Source organism: Pipistrellus kuhlii, unplaced genomic scaffold (genome assembly GCF_014108245.1).
Source record: "Pipistrellus kuhlii isolate mPipKuh1 unplaced genomic scaffold, mPipKuh1.p scaffold_m20_p_13, whole genome shotgun sequence".
Lineage (NCBI taxonomy): Eukaryota > Metazoa > Chordata > Mammalia > Chiroptera > Vespertilionidae > Pipistrellus > Pipistrellus kuhlii.
The window spans coordinates 17,506,903-17,524,340 of NW_023425438.1; the positions used below are offsets into that span (position 1 = coordinate 17,506,903).

Sequence of the window (17,438 nt, forward strand, 5' to 3'; positions counted from 1 at the left end):
GATATGGTAAAGAAATGAGTATCAGCTGTAGTGATTATCCCCATTAAAGAAGAAAAGCCACAGTTTAATGTGGATTCGAAGTGTTTATTTTCTGTTGGGTCCTACTCACATTTTATTTTGAAGTATTTTTAGTAAGCAGAAAAGAGAATAATGAATTACTAATTATGAACCTACTAGCTAGCTTTGTCTTAATATTTTGACATATTTGTTTCGGATTCTTAGAGTGCTGTGTGTATCCCTCCCCAACTCCATTCCCTTCCTAGTTTCCCCATAGGTGAATTGCTGTCTTACCTTTGGCGGTTTCCCCCCATTCATGTTTTTATACTTTTGCTACATAGATGTAATATTTATATAGAGCACTGTTTTTGCATTAAAAAATGTCATTGTGTATATATGTCCTTCCGCAGATTGCCTTTTATTGCTTAGTATCAAGTTTTAAGATCTCTGTTAGTGTGTGAATTCACTTACTCATTATAAGCTGCGGAGTGGAATTCCATTACTTGACTATACAGTAGTTCCCTCTTATCCACAATTTCTCCTTTCGAAGATTCAGTTACCTGCAGTCAACCATGGTCTGAAAATATTAAGTGAAAAATCCAGAAATAAACAGTGAATAAATTGTAAATTGCGCACGGTTCTAGGTAGTATGATGAAATGTCACACTGTCCTGCTCCGTCCCCCCTAGGATGTGAATCATCCCTTTTGTGTAGAGTCTCCACGCTGCATATGCCACCTGTCCATTAGTCACACAGCAGCTGTCTTGGTTATCAGATCAATTATATTGCAGTGTTTCTATTCAAATAACCCTTGCATGACACATAACTTTTATTACAGTATATTGTTATAATTGCTCTATTTTATACTTATGCTAATCTCTTACTGTGCCTCAGTTGTGAGTTAAACTTTATTGTAGGCATGTATGTGTAGGAAAGGAAACACAGGGTCTGTAGGGCTTGGTACTGTCAGTGGCTTCAGGCATCCACTGGAGACCTTGGAACATATCGCCCATTGATAAGGGGGGACTGCTATACTGAAACTCATTCATTCTTCTTTTGACTCAGCATTCCATTTGCCTCCCCCCCCCCCCTTTTTTTTTTTCAGGTTTAGCTTTTTTCTTTTTGATATAATTCACGTATCATCATTCACTCTTTAAAAAGGTATACAATTAATGGTATTACTATATTCACAGATTTGTGTAACCATGGTCATTATTTAATTCCAGAACATTTTCATTACTCCAAAAAGAAACCCAGGCCCATTAGCAGTTACTCCCCCATTCCTCCCTCCATCCATCCTCTGTCAGCAACAAATCTACTTCCTATCCCTGTAGATTTGCCTACTTTGGACTTCTCCTATAAATGGAATCATATAATGTGTAGTCCTTTGTAACTTTCACTTTCATAATGTTTCTTTAATATGTATCAAGGTTCATCCATGGTAAAGCATAAATCAACACTTCATTCCTTTTTATGGCTGAATAATATCCCATTATATGGATATACTATATCAGTTCATTCATTTTATCAGCTTGGGTTGTTTCTACTTTTTGGCTGTTAGGAATAATGCTGTGAACATTCATGTACAAGGATTCGTGTTGACATATGTTTTCACTTTTGGGAATATACCTAGGAATGGAATTGCTTGGTCATACAGTAACTGTAACTGCTAAACTGTTTTACAATGCAACTACACCATTTTACATTCCCACAAATAATGTACAGAGATTTTTAATTTCTATTTTGCAAATGCTTCTTATTATCTTTTTTATTATAGTCATTCTAGTTGGTGTGAAATATCTGGAGTTTTGATTTGCATTTCCATAGTAGCTGATGATGTTGAACATTTTTTCATGTGTTTATTTGCTATTTGCACATCGTGGAGAATTGTCTATTCTCATCCTTTGCCCATTATTTCATTGGGTTTTCTTTTTATTCTTGAGTTATATAAGCATTCTCTATATATTCTGGATACTCGACACTTACCAAATACATAATTTTTAAATATTTTCTCTCATTTTCTATTTGCTTTCTTGATAATGTCTATTTAAGCATAAAGATTTTAATATTAATTTCAATTTATCTATTTTTTTCTTTGGTTGCTTATGCTTTAGGGTCCACAGTGAAGGAACCATTGCCTAGCCAAATTTTTACCTGTGTTTTATTGTAAGAATTTTCTGGTTTTAGCTCTTACATTCAGGCCTTTGATTCAGTTTGACTTAATTTTTATATGTGGAATGAAGGTCCATCTTTGTTCTTTGCATGTGAATATCCAGATGTTCTTGGCGCCATTTCTATAGAAAACATTATTCACTCTAGTCCAGAATTAATTAACCATTAATGTATGGACTTATTTGTGGACTCAGTCCTATTCTATTGATCTATATGTCTAGACTTTTACCAATACCACACAGTCTTGGTTGTTGCAGCTTTGAAGTAAGCATTGACATCTGAAAGTGTGAGTTCTTTTAAGTCCCCCCCACCAAAAAATAAAAATAAAGTTATTTTGGCTATTCTGGATTGCTTACCATGTTCATAGGAAATTTAGGATTACTTTGTCAGTTTTTGGAAAAAAGGCAGTTTGAATTTTGGTAGGATTGCATTGAGTCTGTAGACCAATTTGGGGAGTATTGCCACCTTAGCAGTATTAAATCTTCCAGTCTGTGAACATAATCTTCCCATTTATTTGGGTCTTCTTTATTTTAATGATGTTTGTAATTTTTAGTATTCAAAATTTGCCTTTTGTCAAAGATATCCCTAAGTATATTTTTTCTTTTGATGCTATTGTAAATGAAATTGTTTTCTTAATTTAAGTTTTAGATTGTTCATTGCTAGTGATAGAAATATAATTCATTTTTGTTTATTGATCATTTGCCTCTAGACTGCCAAACATTTTTTCTCTTCATTCAGGTAGTTCCCTGAAATCGCAATTGTCATGAAATGTCTGCCAATGTATTCAACTTGCTTATTCCTTTTTTTGAGGACCTTTTTTTTTTATTCTTGCTTGAGTTGCATCATTACCAAGCTATTTTCAGTCCAATAATATGTCTTCAAACATTTGGGTACTTGTTAAATGCCTCTGTAAACAAATTGTTAACCACCTGCTTTTCTGTGTGGTCTGTATGAGCCAATATCTTATCACTGCGGGCAGATATTTCATTAAAATAGAGATCTAGGAAGCTAGAGAATAACCTGTGGAGAATTCTCCTCCTGCCAGCTCCCTGCTCCATCCCTCCCCACTAATAGATGGGAATTACAATTCGGGTCTGTTCTGAAAAACACCCAATTTCAAGTCAAGTACTTACTCCTCTTCCTTACGTCCTGTCCCTGGTTATTCAGTTTATACGTTGCTTAGTTGCCTGCTCTGGTCTTACACATGGCCCATGCCCGATCTCTAAAGCTTGGCCTGGGTTCCTGATTGTAATCTGTTGCTCTGAGATTGATCTCCCACATCTCTTGGCTGATGCTTTGGTGTTCTGGACTACTCAGCTAGTCTGATTTCTTCTCTGACCGTGCCTCTTAGACATTATTTGTGCTGGTCTTATCCCATCCCCCCTCAGCTTGCAAGTGTAATTAGTGTTAGTGAGCTTTTTGGCCATGCTTTCTTTCTCATCCTGCAGTCTAAAACTTTGCAATTGTGGAGCCTTGACGGGTCATGCATTTATATGGCACGTGCGGTGTTCAGAATAATGATATTTATATGCCCCTTAAAGCTTCCTGCAGTCCCTTTTGCACAGGTTTCTCCTGTCCTCTGTCTCCCCTCCTTGCCCCAATGCCTTCTTGCTAATATAACTGTATACGGAAACTTTCCCAAGTGTAAGGAAATTACAATAAATTATTATCAGTCTTTTCTGTCAATGCGTATATTATGGGACCTCTACTTTAATAACTTTTAGAAAGTATTTGATGCTCCATCAAGCTTGGTGAAATGATTTTTAGAAAATTATTATATATTACTGTGTGTGTTTTAAAGATAGTTTATTGATTTTTAGAGAGAAGAGAAACATTGATGTGAAAGCACTACATCAATCAGCTGCTTCCCATACCCCTTCTCCCCCCCCCCCCCCCCCCGAAATTGAGCCCCCAATCCGGGCATGTGCCCTTGACTGAGAATCTAACCGGTAACCTCCTGGTGCACAGGATGATTCCCAACCAACTGAGCCACACTGACTGGCTGGGGTCATATACCTGGTTTTTGATGATAATAATTATATTCAGTCTTAAAAAATTTTCATTGTCTGCATGCTAGTTTTTGCCATCGTGGCTGTTTAATGTTTTTAGGATGTTAATGGCATGGGAGTCATTCCTGTTCAGAAGCCAATTCAAATTTACAGAAATATGTAAATGATTTATAACTACTAAATTTTTAAAAATGGGTTTCGGATGCTCTTGTGATATCTGTCTTTGGTTGGATTGGACATCAGAAATTTTAGTCCTTTCACCCTGATCCAAGAGGATGTATAAGCAAATAAAAGTTGCTGCTGTTACCATTATTTGTAGAGTTTATTGATTTAACTCTGTGGGGGACACATTAGAATGCAGTTAGCTGTGTTTTCCAGAAGAATAGTTTGTTAAAGCCTAAAGAGGTAAAGTGTAATCTTGTGTGTGATCTTTGCTGGTGCTAATAATGCCAGTGCACATTGGTTTCTACTGGTGAAATGCTGTTACACTTGGCTCTTTTAGTGCTGTGTTTTTCTTTGAGTAGCTCATTAAAAAGAAAATTTTAAGAATTTTAAGTTATTTTATTCTATTTTTTGAGCTAGGTGAATCTTTCTAAATCAGTTTTTCAGGTTCATTTTCCATTCAGAGCTTTCAAAATTTGGAAGTAGAAAAGATCATTCATTACCCTCACACATTTCAAAAGAACTGCCCAAACTAGGGGATTATATGTGATAAAAATCTTTTTATGGTCCAGGGTTCATAAATAAGAACTATTAAGAATTGTGAGGAACAGAAAAGTGTTGTGTGTGTGTTGCCAATCAGTGTCCCAGAATGAAGGCATTAGAAGCCTGAACTTGAGTTCTACTTTCTGTGTGAAGAGCGATCCCTCCTCCCCGCCTTGGCTCACACCCCGAGCCTCAATGCTCCTACTGTTCCCGTAGATGTACACGTCTGGTCTAGGTAAGGTTGCAGAGGATCTGTGAACCCCTAAATTAAGGAATTCTATTTACACATTTTTTTTGTATCTAAAATTATTTGCAATTATATCTATAAATGACACTTAGGCAGTTTTCCCCCCCTTTAAAATGAGTATTAACCTGGCTGGTGAGGCTCAGTGGTTGAGCTTCGACCTATGAATCAGGAGGTCACGGTTCGATTCCCAGTGGTGGTACATGCCAGGGTTGTGGGTGGATTCCTGGTGTGGGCCTGCAGGAGGCAGCTGATCAGTGATTCTCTCTCATCACTGATGTTTCTTCTTTCTCTCTCTCTCTCTCTCCCTTTCTCTTCCTCAGTAAAATAAAAGAAAGTATTAAATAGTGTTAATCTGATGTAAAACTTTGTCTTCTGTCTCTTCCATCACTTCCTTCCAACCCTGCTTTCCAAAGGCAGACACTTTGAATTGTTTCCTCTTAGTAATGTGTTGCTCATTGCTTGTCTCTAGTACCTTGAATAGTGCCTGCCTGAACACCTAATACCTCTTGGTTGAATGAATGAAAGGTTGTCCTTTCCCTGTTTCCATCTTGATGGTTTTTTATGCAGTTGTGAGTTGAATATCAGATGGCATTGCTCTACCATCTTATCATACAGTGTTGCTCTTCACATGTGATTCCACTAAGTCTAGTTTTTTTGCACGTGACCTATTTTTCCTCCCTGCAGATTTTTGTGATCCTCTCATGTTAGCACTTAAAACATTAATTATGCTGGGAATTAAATCTAGACATTAATCTTGCTCAGTAAGGGGAAATCTTCTAGAATCATTTTTTTGAGAGGTCTTCCCTCTCCCTTGTCCCCCCCTAAAAAAGGTAAAGAAAAACATTTTTTCTCTGTTGGTTCTTTCTGGAATCTTATTAGTAGCATGTTGAACTTCACGAATGTTGTTTATTTTAAAAAAACAAACTATTATTATTAATTAATTTACTTTTAATCCTCACCCAAGGACATTTTTCCTTTTTTTGTTTTTTTTTGTTTTTTGTTTAGAGAGAGAGAGTGGAAGAGAGAGGGCAAGACAGAGAGAAACATAGATGTGATGTTGATCGGTTGCCTCCTGTATGTGCCCTGACCAGGGCCTGGGCCAGAGAGGAGCCTGCAACCAAGGTACCGTATTTTTCGGACCATAAGACGCACTTTTTTCCCCCCCAGAAGTGGGGGGGAAAAGTCCCTGCTTCTTATGGTCCAAATATAGCCTACACATATACTTTAAAAAAAAGTTTTTTTACTTGCCCGGCTCTGTGTGGTCTCTGTGTGCTTGCCCGGCTCTAAAATGGTTCTAAATGCTGCTGTTTACTTTACAGGGTTGATTACATGTATTTATGACTGTGATGTTGGGTTTTAATGCACATAAAATATTTTAGGACACTATTTGTTTCAGAATCTTTTTTTCTTCATTTCCCTTCTCTAAAAACTGGTGCGTCTTATGGTCCGGTGCGTCTTATGGTCCGAAAAATACGGCACATACCCTTGCTGGGGTTGAATCCGGGACCCTTTGCTCTGCAGGCCAAAGCTTTATCCACTGAACCAAACGGGCTCAGGCCGTGTTTTTTATTTTTATTTTTTAAAATTTAAGTTATTTATCTCTCTGTCTTAATGTTATAATTTCTGGGAGATTTTCTTAGCATTACCTTCTAATCCTTCTATTAGTTTTTTACTTGTGTTTTCTAATTTGAAATGTGTTATCCTATTTCTCATTTTCTGATTATTCTCTCTTTTGGTGCATAGAAAAATGCTTCAACCAACTGAGCCACCCCAGCAGGGCTGATTATTCTCTTCTTAAATAGAGTATCCTTGTTGTTACTATTTCGTAGACTTCCAACCCTTTCCTCTTGTTATCTAGCTTTTGCCCACTCCTCTTTCTCACAACACTTGGTATCTTTTCTGAGCTACTCTGCCAGAGCCCATCTGCCATTTTTAAATTGCACCTCTTCTTCCTTTGAAGCTGTGTCACTTAATTGTATGATTGTAATTCAAATGAAACGTTAAATATGTACATTTAACATTAATGATATAAAGAAAATATTGAATGAAAGTTTTTTTCCCCTCTCTTAATATCCAGTTAGATATTGTGCTGTGTATAATGAATTCTTTGAATTTTATTTGTGTAGAAGAAATTGAGGAAGAATCTGAAACAACCGTTGAGCCCGACTTGACTGATAAACAGAAACATCAGTTGAAACATAGGGAACTCTTTTTGTCTCGCCAATATGAATCTCTGCCTGCAACACATATCAGGTAAGAACTTTTTAAGAAGTTGTTTGAAGTATTCAGTAATATCACGACAATTAAAAAACAACAACAACCTCTTGGAAGCATTTTCCAAACTCTGCTCATGATTTTGCTCAAATTAGTTTACTAAATACTTCATAATGGAATATTATCTTGAAAATTTATAGTGTGTCTTAGCATATTAAGCCCTGAGAATGTTCTGTAGTAAAGTAACCATTTAGCTTTATTTTAATTCTGACTTTCCAACTTATTTGGGTATCTGTTAGCATCCTGTATAAAAGTGTCTAAGAGCCTGACTGGTTTGGCTCAGTGGATAGAGCATCAGCCTGCAGACTCAGGGTTCCCAGGTTCTATTCCTGCCAAGGGCATGTACCTTGGTTGCAGGTACATCTCCAGTAGGGGGTGTGCAGGGGGCAGCTAATCGATGTTTCTCATCGATGTTTCTAACTCTCTATCCCTCTCCCTTCCTCTCTGTAAAAAAATCAATAAAATATATTTAAAAAAAATTTTTTTTAAAGTGTCTGGAAGACATCCTGCATTTTGGGAAATTCAGGTCTTTTTCAGAGTCCTTATAGAGCAGTGGTTCTCAACCTTCCTAATGCCTGTTCCTCATGTCGTGGTGACCCCCAACCATAAAATTATTTTTGTTGCTACTTCATAACTATAATTTTGCTACTGTTATGAATTGTAATGTAAATATCTGTGTTTTCCGATGGTCTTAGGCCACCCTGCTAGCAGTTTTTAACCTGTGGTAACATTTAAGCTATTTCTCAGTATAGTTTATAATATAGAGTCCTAGAGGGTTAGTGCATGAAATTTGTGCATGGATGCCATCCTTGGGCCTGGCCAGTGATGGAAGCGTGAATGTCTGGCATGGAATGGCAGGTCCCAGATGACCTTTGGGCCTTGGGAAGTACCTTAGCCCCCAGGCCCCAGCATGCCCCCCCTCCACCTGAGTCATCAGGCCCCCGCCTGGCTCCCTCAGTGCCTGGAGTCGAGTGGCAGCCCTGACCCCCCATTCCCCGCCACTGCTGCTAGTCACTGTCTGCGGGGTGATTGGTGGGGCTATCAGGCTCCACTTTCACCTGCCTTGGCCTGGTGCCACCCGCTCACCTGCACCATCATCCCACTGTGGTCCTGCTCTTGGGGCTCATTGGGGCCCATTGGGGCCAGCAGAACCTGCACTGCTGCCTACTACTAGTGCTGCGTAGCAGACCCCCACCATGTTCTGCGCCGCCTCCTGGTGGTCAGTGCACATCATAGCAAGCAATTGAACTCCCAGTTGAGGGGGTAATTTGCATATATTTTATTATACAGAATAGGATTAGAATCCAACAACTAAAACCCAAGTTCTGGTTCCTAGGCAGGTGGCCTTTGACCCTGTAGAGTATATAGCCTTTTATTTTTCTTTTGAGGACTTCTGGGCTGAAAACTTTATTATTTATTTATTTATTTATTTATTTAAAATATATTTTGTTGATTTTTTACAGAGAGGAAGGAAGAGGGATAGAGTTAGAAACATTAATGAGAGAGAAACATTGATCAGCTGCCTCCTGCACACACCTACTGGTAATGTGCCTGCAACCAAGCTACCTGCCCTTAACCAGAATCGAATCTTGGACCCTTCAGTCCGAAGGCCAATGCTCTATCCACTGAGCCAAACTGGTTTGGGCTGGGCTGAAAACTTTTTGTTCTTTATTACTTGCATCTGCTTCGTGCATTAATAGGTTGTAAACATGAGAAAATTCAGTCTTGGTTTGTAGTTTGGGAAGTTGTGGAGGAATGATGGTGGTTTTATATGATCTGCTGATAGTGGTAAACATTTAAGCATTCACAGTTAAGCTATTTCTCAGTATAATTTATAATAGGTGCATCTTGGCGGTATAACAAAATGTTTGAACTAAAACAGGTAGTTACACACCTTCAGGAACAGGAAAGCTTGGAGAGTTGGCATTTACTATGAGATACTATGGGGCATGTTTCAGGTGGAAGAAACAGGTGGGCATAGATGTGGAGGGAGCAGAATGTGTCCAGGGTGATAGGTGTGAGGAAATGCATCTTTGACCACATGAGAGCAGCCATCTTGTGTGTTGGAGTGATGATCAATTTGCATATTACTCTTTTATTAAATTCAGATGGGATTGCCCCTCCTCTTTAGTCTCCAATTCAGTATTGAATTTAAATCTGCCTTTTTGGGATTAGATAGGCTTGATTTGGCCTTTGTAACCAACACACACACACACACACACACACACATACACACACACACACCCCTCAACCCCAAAAACCTCTTTTCAAAGTAGACATAGAGATCTTTTAAGGCAGGACATGTATGACAAAGATACTATAATTCTTTCCCCCCAAGTCTTTTAAGAAATGTCTTGATTACCCCCTCAATATAATAAGTTAACCTTTTATTTTTGGTTTATTTAGTTTTTGGTGTTTTTATTTATTTATTTTTTATTTTTTTAGGGAACACTGTATTGAGATTGGCTACAGTTAGTATATTCTGTGTCAATTAGGTTCTTTGCTGAAAAAAATAATTAGGCCAGGTAATTTGGGTAGTCATTTTACCAAACAATTAGGGGTATTTCAGGAATTAGGAGAGTAAGTTCATTTTTGCTCAAAGAGATGGATTATAAAAACATTTCATAAATTTCTTACAGATGTATGGAACTAATAAATGCTAAAGAGCCATATGAACTGATTATTTAATTGGAAGAAGTTAGAATGTAGAAATTCATTTTAAGCTTAAGAAGTTATGTGGCCAGTTTTAAGAATTTTGCCAGTACAAGAATGTGACAAATGGTTTTTAAAATGTAACCAAAACACACAAGTATATTTTTAATTTACCCTCCTGATAGCTTAAAATCTGTTAACAAGTAATGCTAGTTTCCTTTAACAGATTGCTTGGAATAGAAAAAGTGATGTGTTTTTCATCTTTCATAAGGACTGAGAGAGTATATTGAAATATAATTTTCAAGAAACTTCTGTGTTGAGCATAGAAATTACATAGTATGTGTGATCAGTCACCCTTGAACACATTTCCTGAGCATATTCTAGATTGGGTACTTTACTAGGTGCTTGGTAAGTAAGACAAGGTCCCTAGCTCATAAACTCGAAGGAGTTTATCAGGTGGCAACTCTTTTGAATTATGATGAAGACACAGGCATTTGGGCTTTGTTTTCTTCCCCAAGTTGAAAGGGACATCTGAAGCTTTCATCTTTGAACAGCTGATGGGGTTCGGGCAGTCTCTGGCCAAAGCATGGGCTTTGCTGACCAGCCCGCATGCTGATGTGGAACACAGGCACAGTGAATGCGATCTTGACATTTTCCTGCCATTGAAGCATGCCCTGTCTTCTGTTTCTGCTATAACAGGAGGAAGTCACGGAAGCCCCATTGTTGTTTGGCAGCAAAGAGGGCTCATTTGGTGAATGTTGGCTTTTACTTCTCAGGGACATTATCACGTGCCCAGATTTTCCTTGTGCCATATATGGAGCATAGGAGAAAACCTGACGGAGGCATTCCGGCGGTTCTTGGTGGTTTGTGAGCTATAGTACTGTAGTGTGAGATGCTGTGAGCTTCTCAGAGTGACAGGGAAGCAGCTCTTTGTTCCTTCTGACTCCATGATTCCCCTGGAAGAGGGAGATCTGGGCAGTTCTGGGTAGAGGTAGTGTTCCAGCTCTTGTTGTGAGGTACATAGGACTTGAGCAATGAGAATGCTTTGGGAACTTCTTTGTTTTGACAAAGGGAAGAGGCAGCATGCTTCACACAGTATCTTAGGCCATTCATAATAAATTATATATGCTGCATACACCAATTTATAAAGCACTATAAATGGTTTGTTAATGTCAGCTACAAGACCTGTTGTAAGTATATATACTACTATATTCAGTCATATATAGCCCATGTTTATTGAACTTGGCTTTTAAAAAATCTAACACTTATTGAACCTTTATGATCACCGTTATCTCACTTGCTTTACATATATCTTCTTTAATCCTCACAATTACTTGATTAAGTAGGTGCTGTTATAACCCCCATTTTACAGGTGAGGAGACTAAAGCACAAAAAAGTTAAGTAACTTGTCAGACTCACAGCTTTTTAAAAAATATATATAGTTTTATTGATTTCAGAGAGGAAGAGAGAGATAGAAACATCAATGATGAGAGAGAATCATTGATTGGCTGCCTCCTGCCTACTGGGGATCAAGCCTGCAACCAGGCATGTGCCGTTGACTGGAATCGAACCTGGGACTGTTCAGTCCATAGATCGATGCTCTATCCACTGAGCAAACCCAGCCAGGGCTGGACTCACAGCTTTTAAGTGGCAGATTCAGAAACTGAACCCGGACTGCCTGGTTGTGGAGCATTATGATGTGTACATGACTGTAAGTGTTGAAAAGCATCAGACATGGAAAGAAGTTATTAATAACTTGTTGACTAGGTAGGCTCACCCTATAATTCCTCCACCCAACAGTACCAACATATTGGTGTATCATTAATACTTTTTCTCTTCTAATCTTAATGTGTTGGATTTTGACCACATGTTGCTGGAATTTACTTGGAGTGACAAAGTGTAGCTTCCTCTCTTGCTAAGTAATGCTTATCCTTCTGCACCACTATGTCATCTTTGCTCTTTCTAGTTTTGTTGATTTGTTTTTAAATATGTTAGAAATATGGCTGGAAAATGAGTGATAGAACAGCAGGAGGAGAGGAGGACAGTTAAATACAGGAAGGTTGTTCATCCTAGAAAGAATCCAAGTGTCACTGGTTTGGAATAGGCAAAGATTTTTAAGATTGTGAAGAGAGTATGTTTTCTTGATGTTTTGCTGTTTCACCTTTTGTATTTACGTTTGTTTTATGTATATGGTGTGAAGAGGGATTAGTTAGAAAACTAAGTTTAAAAAGATAACCATTTACAATATCATCAAAGAACACTGAATACCTAGAAATAAATTTCAAGATGTTTGAAAAAGGTGAAAGAAGTGTAAAAACTATTATAAAGTACTAGAGGCCCAGAGCATGAAAATTCATGCACTTGAGGGGGGGTGTCCCTCAGACCGGCCTGCCCTCTCATAGTCCGGGAGCCCTCAGGGGCCGGAGGTGATCCAGTGATCAGGGGAAGGTGATGCTCCCATCACACCTCTGCTGCTGCCACTGCTGGCAACGCAAGCCTTGGCTAGCCCTGGTTATTTGAGCCTCGTGCGGCTCTGGGCTGTTGGGTGGCTGCCATTTGAGGTGCAGGCAAGCCCCAGGCCAGCCCTGGGTGGCTAGGGGGTTGGGGGGACTGGGGCACTCTGGAGGCAGATGGGCCTGGTCTTGCCAAGTGCCTGCCACCCCAGTGGGGCTGAGGAGACTGGGTGCCACCATCTTGTGGCTGTGGGCGCTGCCATCTTTGAAGGCAGGGCAGCAATTAGCATATTCCCTCCTTATTGGCTGTGGGTGCCGCCATTTTGCGATGGCATGATGGTTAATTAGCATATTCCCTCTTTCTTAGATAGGATAGCTGAAGAAATGAAAAGACTTAAGTAAATTCAGGATAAGTAAATGCATGACAATATGTCAGTTTTCTCCACACTATTCCAAAGATTGAATACAATTCCAAAGACAAGCTCAGCAAGGTTTGGGTGTGTGTTAGGTATAAGTGTGTGTAAATTATAATAAACTGATTATAAATTGTATGGTGATGTAAAGGATCAAGAAAGGTGAAAATAAGGAGTTTTAAAAGCACAGTTCATGTACTGTGGAGTATCCCTCTAGACCAAGCATGTGCTCTGACCAGAAATTGAACCATGACCTCCTGGTTCATATGTTGAGATTCAACTAATGCTCCACACTGGCCAGCAGGGCTCTTTGTCTTACGTTTTCTGTTTTTGGTTCTGAGCTAAGTCTGACTTTTATCTTCCAGCCCATCTACTGATACCTTAATTACTTAGCGTGCTTAGGCTCATAGGGTTGCTAGTAGCACAAGTAGAGGAAAAATATAGTGAGTGGGGAAAAATCATATCCCAATTTAGCATTTTAAAGTTAATATTTTTATACACACTTTAAAAAAAAATGTGGTGTTTATACTATGTAATCTTTCCTTTGAAATGATCAATTTATTCCCCTATGGGATGAAATGCTTCCTTATCTAACCAAAACCACAATGCAGAAAGGCCCTGGGCTAGATGACAGTACACACTGCATATTGTCCCTAGTACGGGCATTCACACAGTCGTGGGAATGCCTGTGATTTTCCTGGCAATCAGAACAAATTGTCACCCTGTTCTGGAGCAGGGGAACTATCTAGTACCCTACCTTTTGGACATCTCACTTTCTCCCAGCTGTAAAAGGCAAACGTGGCACAAATGGAGGGATAACCTCCTCCCTTGAATTTACTTGCTGACAGTTTCTTTCACATTTTTATCAAATCTCCAGAATTGTGGATTAAAGTCTTAGTCTTTAGTACTCTTTACATGCCATAGGCAGATGGTCTTTCCAAAACACTGCTTGTCATTTTTCTTCACAAAACCCACAGTAAGCCCTAACTTCTCTTCTTGGTTTTTATTCCTCTACCTTACTCAAACAGATGTTCCAGTTGTTTTGTGTGTGTGTTTTTTTTGTCAGTTTTGTTTTCTTTTTTTTTTGATCCTCCTTTTATTTTTATTTCTTAACATCTGTTAAAGCAATATTAACAACAAAATATATCTCTGAATAGAAATGCTTAAAGGTTTCCAGATTCCTTTGCCTTCTTTGTCCTCCTCCTCTTTTTTATAATCTATAAAATCTTATTCCTTCAATTAACATAGGCAGTCCTCGAATGCTTGTTGCTAAGATTTTATCTACATCAATAAAAGAGTGAGACGCAAATTGATAGTACCTTTGTGATACCCACCAGCCAATCAGGAGTGAGTATGCAAGTTAGCCCAACAAAGATTGGCCCTAGTGACCAGGAGCAGGGCTGGCCACTTGCATCGTCGCCATGGTGACGATGCAGGCGTTCTGCACCGCCCCAGCTGTTGGCCCTCTGGGCAGCGTGGGAAGGCTGAAAGGCGGCTCTGGGCCGGAGCGAAAGACTGCTCCGGCAGCCAGGGGAAGGAAGGCTCATTCTTGCATGAGTCTTTGTGCATCGGGCCTCTGGGTTAACAATACAGAGCATTGGTTTTTAACCAGTCGTTAAGCAGTTTTATGTCCTCGGGGATTTTTGGCAAGGTCTGGACAGTTTTGGTAGTCACAGCTTGCTGTGGGGATGCTACTGTCATCCAGTGGGGTAGAGGCCAGGGAAGCTACTTAAATATTACCCTACCAGGATAGCCCCCACAACATATGTCAATAACATTGTAACCAATACAAATTTATGCACTTTATCTAATGAGGATCCCCCCTTTTGCTTTAAATTTATTTTTAAAATCAAATAAATGTCTATTGCTGTCTAATAATATTGAATAGTCACGAACCCTGTTCCCCCGCTGCAGTCATTTCCAGCTTCTCTGGCAGTGGCTTCCGCATGTTTACCACTCTGACACTGCTACTGTTAATTTTTCACTTTTAGAAATCTCTCTTTACTTCCTCTTCCTTCCCTTCACTTTCCCTTCTGTTTCCAGTATATCACAACTTTTATTTAACTTAATGATCAATCTTTGTATTTTATGACTTGTAAATATTCCTCACATACTGGTACTCTTTCTAGTTCAACCTTCTGTTTTCCTTAGAGTATGGCAGTTGTTTTGCTTTTTCCTTTCCATTAGTCTTCTAAAATGTAAAAAGTTTTTAGTGTTTACTTACCTGAAAATGTTTTTCACCGTTGAATGGAGATTTTTTTTAAGCATAGGATTCAGTTTTAAAAATAATTTTCTTCAGAATTTCTAATAGTTCTGAAAGCATGGTAGATCTTTGAGCTTCATTATTTTATTTGGTTGTTTATTGTATTTAATGGATACAATGCTTCATAAAACCATCTATTTGCTGAATTTCCAATCACAGAACCTAGCATGGTTTTTTATATGAAAAAGTCTTCAGAGCAAATGTAAACTCATAAGGCCAGCAAGAAAAATGCCTTTAGAAAAAGAAGAAGAAATAATGGCTTTCATTGAACAATGACTAAGTTTAAAGCAGACCTTGCACCTGTAGTGGTATTCCAAGTTCAGCGTGCCTTAAGGTCACTGGTGATGCTTGTTGATCAGGTAGATTCCTGATCCTTCCCCAAGATGCTTGGATTCATTCAGACTGGTGTGCCTAAGAAATTTGGATTTTTTCCAAGCAGGGTAGGTACATTCTGAATCATTCCACAAGCTACAGTTGTGTGAAACTGAAGGAAATTCTTCAGGCAGTATGGAAATGGATGCTAATTTAAACTTTCTTTTTCACTTATTCAGATTGATAACATCTTTAGGTAAAAGAAATATATTACCTCTATGCCCACTTTTACATACGGTTTTTGAATTTCTTGGATTATACAGGACATCCTGATAAGCAAACAGTAGGGTGATCAGCACCTGCCATTAAACATGGCACCACGTTGTGTTGTTTATTCACCTGTCCATCTATCCCAGCGCAGTTTCTGAGACAGTATATTTTAAAAGACCTTTTTGAATGATCTGTGAGATAGTATATTATCTTCATGGAAATTCCTTGCGCTTGCATGGTTCCCTGTAGAAAAGCAGTATGAATAATTATACGGGCCTGGAGTGTTCTTTCTTTGTGTATGGTCTTTGATATATTTTATCATCATGTTTGGGTATCTTTATTCCCTAAGAATTACAGTATTATGGAAGATTAAAATGAGGATCATTGCTTGAGATTTAAAATATTGTAAATCATATTCAGAGTTTGATAATAATTCCTTTAGTTTGGGGTTTTCTTAGAATTTAGCATGTGTTTATGTGCCAACATTTGTTCAGCATAAAGGAAGACAACACTTTAAATCTCATTTAAACTACTTTTCTCAGCAACTCTTGGCATGTAGTTCGTGTTTATCATGTAATCATACTTCATAAAATAATTCTGACCCGACATCCTGCTTTGTTAGCTGTTAATACGTGTACATGAATATTTTTGTGTTGGATTTTCATTTTTAATTTGGGAAAAGTGCAATATATAATAGTTACAGTAAAGAAAATTTAAAACTAAAATCACCTATTATCCTTTCATTTTTGCATAAAAGCTCTATTGCCCCAAATAATTTATAATTTAGATTGGCTGAGGTATCCTGTTGGTGTTTTTTAATCATGTGCCTATAAAACAGTATAACCAGTATTTCCTGTCTCCTAATATAATTATGAAAATAATGATTTAATTATTCAGTTTAACTTCTCTTGTCCTTTCAGACAGTTTGGAGGAGACTTTAAGTATGCTATATAGTTTATATGAATTTCCAGTGACTGTTAAACCCTTAAAATTCAAGTGACTATTAAAGAAAGTGGTATCTATTAAGATAACATTTAGCAGATTTTGCTCCTCCCATTAAAAAATACTCAACTTTTGAGAACTTAACAAAAACGAGTTTATTTCTTCTAGGTAATGTATTAATTGTTACAAATATTGCTCTGTTAACTGTTATTGAGGCAAAAAAAAAATGGAGCTTATTTTTGGAAAGCCCATTTATTCCTTAAGCATGCTGCACGGGGAGCGCATAGCCACAGGTCAGAAGCTCTGTGGCTGCTGTGATGTGCTTACAGCAACAGAGCAATTTCCCACTTATAATTTTGACCTTTGTGAAAGCATGTCAGGTAGTTGTTGACTTTTGAGTGTTATTATGTGTATTGAAGTAATAAAGTTAATTTTTCTGCTTCAGTAATATGCATGAATAAAATATATTAGAAAAATAGAAAGCCTTTATAACTCTTGGTAACCAAAATAGAGATTGGATTTATCTTTTGAAGTGATGTTAATTAACCTAAGGTGATTACCAGAAAAAGATGTTTTTATGAGGAGAAAATGATTTTAAATTTGAGAAATATAGAAGTGTTGCGAAATGTTTAGAAAACTTTTTTTTTTAACCTATGTGCTAGTATTTTACTTGTATTTTTTTCCTTTGAATTGTTTCTTAATTTAATTTTTTCTAATACAGCTTGCACCA

General features: G+C 38.0%; 1 protein-coding gene across 9 annotated transcripts in view; it reads left to right on the forward strand.

Annotated features, from left to right (window-relative positions):
• Nucleotides 1-17,438, forward strand: part of MTA3 (metastasis associated 1 family member 3) — a 111,159-nt gene that overhangs the window by 23,221 nt on the left and 70,500 nt on the right. For all 9 annotated transcript variants that reach the window (XR_004987403.2, XR_004987404.2, XM_036435147.2 and 6 more), the window contains exon 4: nt 7,256-7,382. Coding sequence is in view for 7 of the 9 variants with exons in the window: in XM_036435147.2 (XP_036291040.1) it covers nt 7,256-7,382 (127 nt within the window). In the remaining 2 variants the exon portion in view is untranslated. The remainder of the gene's footprint in view (nt 1-7,255; nt 7,383-17,438) is intronic.